The 8605-nt window shown below is 49.6% G+C and overlaps 3 protein-coding genes across 3 annotated transcripts; 1 reads left to right on the top strand and 2 right to left on the bottom strand.

Annotated features, from left to right (window-relative positions):
- Nucleotides 1–156: 156 nt before the first annotated feature.
- LOC117855074 (probable esterase PIR7A) lies at nucleotides 157–2399 on the top strand. The gene is made up of 4 exons (XM_034737348.2): nucleotides 157–1101; nucleotides 1666–1806; nucleotides 1901–2181; nucleotides 2297–2399. Exons 1-4 carry the CDS (start codon nucleotides 718–720, stop codon nucleotides 2334–2336), a joined length of 846 nt encoding a protein of 281 aa, XP_034593239.1. The 5' UTR covers nucleotides 157–717; the 3' UTR covers nucleotides 2337–2399.
- Nucleotides 2400–2738: 339 nt separating this feature from the next.
- Nucleotides 2739–3515, bottom strand: LOC117856588 (uncharacterized). The gene has a single exon (XM_034738921.1). It carries the CDS (start codon nucleotides 3513–3515, stop codon nucleotides 2739–2741), a length of 777 nt encoding a protein of 258 aa, XP_034594812.1.
- Nucleotides 3516–5234: 1719 nt separating this feature from the next.
- LOC117858735 (transcriptional activator hap3) lies at nucleotides 5235–6201 on the bottom strand. Its single transcript, XM_034741861.2, has one exon. The coding sequence runs from the start codon at nucleotides 5954–5956 to the stop codon at nucleotides 5453–5455; it is 504 nt and encodes a 167-aa protein (XP_034597752.1). The 5' UTR covers nucleotides 5957–6201; the 3' UTR covers nucleotides 5235–5452.
- Between the last annotated feature and the right edge of the window lie 2404 nt (nucleotides 6202–8605).

Below are 8605 nucleotides of genomic sequence, written 5' to 3' on the forward strand. Positions count from 1 at the left end.
TAATTTCAAGAAGAGCGAGAGCAAGAAAAATGTTATTCTCCTTAAAAAAATACCCCTTCAAAAAAAAGAAAATATTATTTTAAAAAAATAAAAAAACTGGCAAGCTTAGGAGGTATTTGGATCTTTAGTTCGGACTAAAATTCATATCACATCGAATATTCGGAGGCTAATTAGTAGAATTAAACATGAGCTAATTATAAGACTAATTACACAGATGGAGGAGGCTAATTCGCGAGACGAATCTATTAAGCCTAATTAATCCATGTTAATAATGAACTAATTAGGCTTAATATATTCCTCTCGTGAATTAGTCTTTATCTATGCAATTAGTTTTGTAATTAATCTATATTTCATACTTCTAATTAGTATCTAAATATTTAATGTGATAGGAATTCTATGAGCCCAACAACCAAACACCCCTTAATCATGTTCGACATCTATGCCACATCTACCAACTCACAACAAAGACAGGTCACCCGCCTTTTAAAAAAATTAATAATAAAAAAGTCGGCTGCCTGTAAGCTGTAACCTGTCAACATTCGTCACCAAAGCACTCAAAGAAAAGAACAAAAAAGAAAGGAAGAAAGAGATTACATTAAGTATAGCTTTATCTTTTCATTGGCAAATAAAGAATTCACTCCACCTATCCTCCTCTTCTTCCTCCGACCAGAGTGCTCTTGCAAGCAAGTCGTCCTGATCCCTCTAACCGCAGAGATCATGGAGAGCGCCAAGAAGCAGCAGCAGCAGCGCCACCACTTCGTGCTGGTGCACGGCGCCTGCCACGGCGCGTGGAGCTGGTACAAGGTGGCCACCGCCCTGTCCTCCGCCGGCCACCGCGTCACGGCGCTGGACATGGCCGGTTGCGGCGCCAGACCCGAGCGCGCCGAGGAGGTGTCGTCCTTCGAGGAGTACAGCCGGCCGCTGCTGGACGCCGTGGCCGCGCTACCGGCCGGGGAGAAGGCGGTCCTCGTCGGCCACAGCTTCGGCGGGCGAAGCCTCGCGCTTGCCATGGAAAGGTTCCCGGACAGGATCGCCGTCGCGGTGTTCGTGTCGGCCGCCATACCCGCCGCCGGGAAGCCCATGACGCTCGTCTTCCAACAGGTAACAAAATGAAAATTATCCAGTTTCAATTCGTCAAAAAGGACCGGAAGATGCAAATTCCACTGATTAACCATGACTGCCTGCCTGTACTCTGTAGTTTTCGCAAGAACAGAACAGCGGCCCCGGCGTGGAGGTGAGGTCTATCGGCGCCTGCCACGGCACGTGGTGCTTGTACAAGGTGAAGGTGGCCACTGCCCTGTACTCACCGGCCACCGCGTGACGGCGCAAGACATGGCCGGTTGCGGTGACAGACCCGGGAGCGCCGAGGAGGTGCGGTCCTTCGAGGAATACGACCGGCCGCTGCTGGACGCCGTGGCCATGCTGGCGCCAGGGGAGAAGGCGGTCCTCGTCGGCCACAGCTTCGGCGGGCAGATCCTCGCGCTGGCCATGGAGTCGCCGTCGCGGTCTTCGTCTTGGCCGCCATGCCCGCCGCCGGGAAGCCCGTGATGTTCGTCTTCTACAGGTAACAAAATGAAAATTATCCAAGGCCGAGCGTTGTTTCAATTCGTCAAAAAGGACAATAAGATGCAAATTCTAATAACCATGCCTGCCTGGACTGTCTAGTTTTCGCAAGAAAAGAGGCCAGCGGATTTCTACATGGACTGCAAAATCGAAATCAGCGGCGATCCCCAGCATCCCGTGGAGACGATTCGGTTCGGACCACGGTACTTGGAGCAGAGATTGTATAAGCTCAGCCCCCCTGAGGTAGGTAACAATGGCCACTCGCTCGACATGACCCGTTCCTGCAGATGATCTAGTCACCATTGAGCTTCTTCCTCTGATGGCGTGCGTGATGCAGGATCTGACCCTGGCGAAGGCGGCGACGAGGCTGTCGCGGCGGTTCCTGAACGACGCGACGATGAACGGGGCCATCCTTACGGCGGAGCGGTACGGCGCGGTGAGGCGGGTGTGCGTCGTCGCCGAGGACGACGCGATGCTTTCGGCGGAGTTCCAGCGGCGGATGGCGTCGTGGAACCCCGGCACGGAGGTGAGGGGGCTGCCGGGTGCGGATCACATGCCGATGCTGTCAAAGCCGGAGGAGCTCTCGGAAATGCTAATGGAGGTGGCCGACAAGTACAGGTGAGATAAATTTAGCATATATCCCTTTGCAAAATCTGATCATTTTGCCATTGTGCAGAATGGCGTTCAAGTATGAATGCTAAATCGCCGTGCAGATAAATTGCTGTTTATTCAGACATTGTTGGAGTACAGGAAACTTCAGACACGGTCGTTAACAAGAACAACTATGTAATCAGTTTCTCCTAGTAAATCTCTAGGTGAAGTATGCAGATTCGCTAGCGAGTACTTGCAGTTTGACACATCCTACGACGTTGAGCTGCAAAATGACACTGGAGAACCGATTGCGAAAGCATCATGAGAGCATCTACAGGAAAAAAAATATTACCCCAAGTCCCCAACAATTAACACTTAACATAATCTTCTGAGTACAAGTCTATCATCGGAGCAAAGAAACTGCTGCGAGTCTCAGTGTCTCACTTGCCAGTAGCCACCACAAAGAAACCTAACACTATTCAGTTCAGGCTACAGCTACAGCTACAACTACCGTTCGCCTAAAAGCGTCGTGAAAATTGGAGTACGAGCGCTCATGGATCGCATGGCGGTGCCGCGACGATGTTTCATGGTGAATCGAGCACAGTGGGTCGATCTGGATCATCATCATGGCTGAACTCGAGGATATCCTTCTGCAGCTCCGGGTCCAGGTGCTTGGTCACGTTCCCCCGGCACAGCGGGCACGTCGGCTTCTTACGGAACCACTTGGAGATGCACCGGCGGTGGAAGGCGTGCGCGCACCCCGGCAGCTCCACGGGCACGCCCTTCCCCGCCGCCGCAGCCTCCTCGTGCAACACCTCCAAGCAGATGCTGCACCCGTCGTCCTTCCCCTCCGTCGCCGGCGGCGCCCCCCTGCATGCCGTCATAAGCACCCGGGGCGCGCTGTACCTGATATGGCGGTCCACCGCCAGCTCCACAACGGCGGCAGAGCGGCTGCCCTCGTCGAGGCCCCGCGCCAGGTCGGCGAGCTGCGGCACGACGTCCTCGGGCAGGATGGCCTCCCACTCGTCGTCGGTGAGGTCGAGGTCCCGTAGAGGCCGGATCGCCCTCAGCAGCAGCCGCATCACGTCGCGGACGCTGTCCTCGTCGACCAGGACGTCCCTGGGCACGGCGGCGACGAAGCTCGCCTCGGCGCCGGACCCGCGGTAGACGTACACCTGTCTCTGCCCGCGCCCGCGCCCGGCGCGGATGTACTTGGTCACGTGGCACCTCAGCCGCACAGCGAGCTCGGGCTCGCCGCCGCCGCTCGGCTCGGTCGGCGGGGTCGTGGCGAGGAATAAAGTGCTGGCCTCGACTCGACGCGTGATCAGGGGCGATCCGTTGTTCTTCCCCTGCGACTCCATGGCTAATCGATCGACGCCGGCCGGAGGCAACGGCGGCGACGACGTATGGAGGACGATCGAATAGCTACCTAGCAATGCTAATTGCTGGAGTTCCTTTGCTTCTTGCGCGCCATATATATTTACTCCATCTTGATCGCATCGGCGTTCGGACTCGTCTTCGAGACGGATTTGAAGTTCCGAATGCCCGATGCAGAAGTCGGACGCCGACACCCGTGGTCGGAATCGGAATAAGCTCGCGGCCTCTTTGTCAGCGGGCCTCTTGTTTTCAGCAACTTGGGCCTTTGTATCGTCAGCCCAGTTAATGATCACATTGCGCAAACTTTTGTAGGAAGGCTGCATTTGCCAGGATCAATTCCAGCCCAATGCGCACAGACCACCCAGCATCATGGACTCGGGGCTGTGTTCGTTTTTTATCCTACAAAAACATGGAGCTCCACCCACAGCCGCGCGCCAACCCAGCCTTCCCGCCAAACCCTTTTTTCCCTTATTTTTCTGCTTGAGAGAGAAGGGCTAGATAGGCTAGCCACGACTGTCCTCCTCAACGTCACAGCTCAATTTCTACGGGGTTTCCATATATAAGTAAAAATGAACCATATAGATATCTTGCAGAAGCCACTGTGTGATTAGACTCTAGAGCAAGATTAGCTCATTCATTGTTAAACAAGCAAAGCATTCCTTCTACCCCATAGGCAGCTATAGTGCTAATTTTAAACGGCTATATGTTCTCTTATATATTATCCCATTAATTCTTGGGGTATCAGAGGAAATAGTTTCTCACACCAGCCAACTCCCTAGATAGCTAGGATAAATATGTACTTTTCCCTAGTTTTACAAGTTGCAAAAATAGTTCAAGCGAATCACATGGAAAAGCAATGTGAGGTTCTTTTTTATGTATGATGTTGTCCTCTACGTCTATAACAAATAACTTCTCTGATAATAAGGAATCCACTACATATATATATAGTGCATTTGGAAATAGAAGTGCTATTATTTGACCAGTTGCGTACTCTCGTATCCAAGTCAAATTTTACCGTCCGAATGATCCATCTAATAATGATAGTGGTATGCTTTACACGACAAACGCTAACATGTGAATGGCACGTTTGTAAAAGGGGCTATCTCGCATGCGAATCTAATCATTCCGAGCATTGTATTTTTAAGGTAGTGCGCTTCCACAGCGATCCTCACTTCGCAACTTGACACTTGTTGTCGGACAACATCATACTTTGGAGGACATCTTTCTGCAGAATATAGATATATTGACTGCGCATGATGTACAACACAAAATGGCTTTACAAGGGTGGAATACATCATCTTCTGCGGACTTCCCCTCTAGAACATTTCTTCAAGCCATGGTCCCTCCGAACTTTATTGTGAATTGCAAACTATACCTAACTTGCTATGCCTTTTGCGCTCTTCGATCCAACTTTTTTGTTGTGCCGTTGGGGCACTTGAATTTTATAGTACGGATCCATCATAGGACAGTGCACAAACATACCTTCTGTCCACACCTGAGAGCAATCAAAAGACCCAATTGCTCGGGATGTGTTGGATTTCTTTACCCAAAAGGATGAAGCAAACAGGAGCAGATGGGCCCTCCTTGCTCGTTTCGGTGTTATCCTCTTCCTCCAAAACATACCGTCCGGATGCCATTGGGCGCGGAAAGGTAGCTTATCAGAATTTGGCGTGATTTGCATCGTCTCACAAAACGAAAACGAGGAGATAATTGTACACCTTTAGCACCATCGAGTATGGTGCGTGAACGAACGTTACACATGGTACAGCACAATCAAGAACATGAGCAAGAAAAAAAGAAACACACGATTCCATGGCATGCTTATCGATCTAAGGAGAGCTTCGTGCACTCTTATCGCGTCAGAGGTGACAGAGCATTGATTCTGCAAGTACAGTACACTCCATGCACGGATGCTGGTCAGTCAATTTCTGTCTTGCTGCTCGTGGCCCCTGAAGATCGACAGCTCAGCCCTCACGTCGATCTGGATGCCCCCACCGCTGCCGCTGCCGCTGCCGCTGTTGAGCGCGGCCGCGAGCTCCTCGCTCTCGCGGTACCTCTGCAGGTACCTGCGCATGGCGTCGGCGTAGTGATCGAGGCCAAGGCTTCTCATGGCATGGCAGATGTCATCGCCGTTGATCGTCTTGCGCCTCTCCCGGCGGCACCGCTCCGAGGCCTCGCCGGTGACGAAGCCGACGAACTCCGTGGCGCACTCCTGGATGGTCTCCTTGGCGCGCTTCGATATCTTAGCCTGCGGCGGGAGGGCTTCCTTCATGATCCGCCCAACGTTGGCGATCGGCAGGAGGTTGTCGTGCCCAACCGCCCCACTGTTGCCATCCCTGGAGGTTGATGCCCTAGAAAGGTTTTGGGGTTGGGGTTGGGATTGCCCCACTTGGGCAGGACCAATGAAATTGAAATTCTCGCTCATCTCTATGAATATGGTAGGGAGTGTATATGATCTTCCCTGCAACAAGCTATATAGCCCCGCCACTGGGTAGTAGATACAATGTCCACTCAATGCATATCGGTTTCGAAGAGATGGATACTCCTATTTATCCGCTGAGAACTGAGATGAGAAGGGGAAGGGGGGTTCACCTTGTTCATTGAACTTTCTCGATCCTCTCGAGAAAGCGTAGAATGCTATTTCAAGGCGTAGGGCAACTCGAGATAGTCTGCCGCACCACGCATGTTAATGATTCGGTAACCTAAAAGCAAAATGTGCGGCTCTGCATTTTATTCGCCTCTCCATTGTTAAATATCCAACTTGTTGGGAAAATACGAGTTTCATCATTTCGTTCGGTCCTTTCATACATGCAAATTATATTCTTTTGGTGAACAGACATGATTTTTTTTAAGTTTTTGATAGTTACACAAGGATTTTGATGGCGTGTTCGATTGAAATTTCACCAGGTATGTTCATGGCATCAAGATTACACTACGATGCACAAAATTCATACCTTGGTCATAACGTAACTAGAGGATCTACTTCAGTCCTAGTTAGGTTTCGATTCATATGCATACGGGCATTCAGGTTTCAGAGTTTTCAGCGAGTACGTACTACAGATAGACATCCGTGAGAGGAAATCACTGTAGCTATACGAGAAAGCCGATGCTAGCGAGGTTGCCAACTTTATGCGAGTGCGAGGACACTGCTGTAGCAGGAGGAGGGAGAATAACCTTTTGGCCAGCCGCTGCTAGTTGCGATAGCCGATGAGTCGATGACGACGACTCAGGCGGGTTCGGCCAATGAGGCGGCCTTCTTTTGCACGGGGCCGGTGGTGACTGGTGGATGCCCTAGGCGCGCGACATCTGCCGACAAGCCGTGCGGCACCTCGCATGGCGACGATGATGGCGCCCAGCGCCGCGGCACGTGGCCGTGGATCCACCCGGATCAACGTTGAGGGGAGAGCGCGCGCACACACGCACCACCGCACTGTGCTCTCGCGGAGGCGCAGTACAGAAAAACAACTCGCCCTAGGCCACTTGATCATATACAAAGGCTACGAATTTCGCAGCTTTTGTTTCTCTCATCTCTCACACACCGAAAGGATCGAAGGAAGGAGATGCATGGGAGCAACGCTAGCTGCAGGAGCTAGAGGTAGCCAATTAGGAGCCGGGGGAGTAGTTCATCTTTTGATGCATCTGCTGCTGCTACCTGCTGTGCTAGCTGTCCCCTAGGATAGGAAGCTCCCCATTGGATGGAACCATCCTTGAATACTTTATTTTTGCTTGCATTTTCTTTTCACGGATATAGTAAGATTCCTCTTTACATGCTCCTTCTACCTGATGAAAGACAGAATGAATGACTGAAAGAGGCTCTCAAGTCGATCTCAACCTTGTGTTATATTGACATTGGACAGACTATATACGGTACTGACTTGGTGCACATTGACGTTTTGTCCAGGTGATGATTCCGCCGTTATTTGGGAGGGACAATATCGATTTATGCCTCACAATAATTCTGACGAGGAGAGGGACGAAAGTAGTTCGAGTCAATACTGTGTGTCTGCCTCTATCTCTAAGTTTGTTTGACAAGTCGATGGGCAGCAATTATATGCGACAAGCCAATGTTGGCCTACTGATTAAATTAAGCAATTACTAGTACTAGAGTATTCCGGAATCGTTATCATTATTTCAGCAGTTAAAAGCTCCACCTAGCAACGACAGCAATGTAGGGAAGATATCCATTTCACAATTATTGATTGTTTTGCACTCAGATGATTTGCGCAAATAACCTCAGGTTTTCATTTTTTTCCCATTACCTTCTGGGTGGAATTGCCACAACATGGGCATGTATTCTCAAAACAATTTGCTGTCCAAGTTAAAAATTGTGGAAGGCTTGAGAAATACTCCCTCCATTCTCTTTTGATAGTCCTATTTCACTTTGGCACAATGACCAAGGAAAAGTAATCCTACTTATAATCCATTTAAGCATGCTATTAGCTAGTCCTCATAAACAAGGGATTCATTAAGATTCAAACTTCTCGATGCCCATATAGCCATTCACGCGAGGAAGACTGAAGAGTCACGCGTAAAGCCCGAGACAGTCATTAAACCGATGGACAGTTGGATTGAAAGAAATAAGACTATCAAAAGTGAACTTTTCAGATTTGGAAATAACCCTATCAAAAGAGAACGGGAGGAGTATATGGAAATAAAGCCAACTAGAACACAAACAGAATAGAAGAGCAGGTTAGTAGTATGAAACTTGCAATCATTTATGGGATAGCTCGATTTTATTGATCAAACAAATCCTTATCAGGCCTCTTTGGGCTGTAGGATCTCATAGGAACTTTGGAGGATTTCTATCCTTAGGAATTTTTAATGAAAGTGCTATTGGAACAAAGGAATATATTTCTCAAAAATTCCTATGGGGATCCCATGGAGAATGGCTTACATTGTTTCATAGGATTTTTGGAGGATTTCTAACATAAGGTCAACCTCATGGAAAGTTTCCTTTGTGCCTGTCTTTCTCATTTGTTTCCTGCACTGTTTTATTATGCTCCAGCCAAATGATCATTCTTGCAGTTTTCCTATGCTCTCTTGTTCCATAAAATTCAAGGTGACATGACATTCC

The sequence above is a fragment of the Setaria viridis genome, chromosome 5 (genome assembly GCF_005286985.2).
Source record: "Setaria viridis chromosome 5, Setaria_viridis_v4.0, whole genome shotgun sequence".
Classification (NCBI taxonomy): Eukaryota; Viridiplantae; Streptophyta; class Magnoliopsida; order Poales; family Poaceae; genus Setaria; species Setaria viridis.

Excerpts from the sequence above, each read along its gene's own strand:
- LOC117855074 (XM_034737348.2), top strand. The coding sequence starts at position 718 with ATGGAGAGCGCCAAGAAGCAGCAGCAGCAGCGCCACCACTTCGTGCTG. Across the intron at positions 1,807-1,900 it reads ATAAGCTCAGCCCCCCTGAG|GATCTGACCCTGGCGAAGGC; the intron begins GTAGGTAACAAT and ends TGCGTGATGCAG. Across the intron at positions 2,182-2,296 it reads GAGGTGGCCGACAAGTACAG|ACATTGTTGGAGTACAGGAA; the intron begins GTGAGATAAATT and ends CTGTTTATTCAG.
- LOC117856588 (XM_034738921.1), bottom strand. The coding sequence starts at position 3,515 with ATGGAGTCGCAGGGGAAGAACAACGGATCGCCCCTGATCACGCGTCGA.
- LOC117858735 (XM_034741861.2), bottom strand. The coding sequence starts at position 5,956 with ATGAGCGAGAATTTCAATTTCATTGGTCCTGCCCAAGTGGGGCAATCC.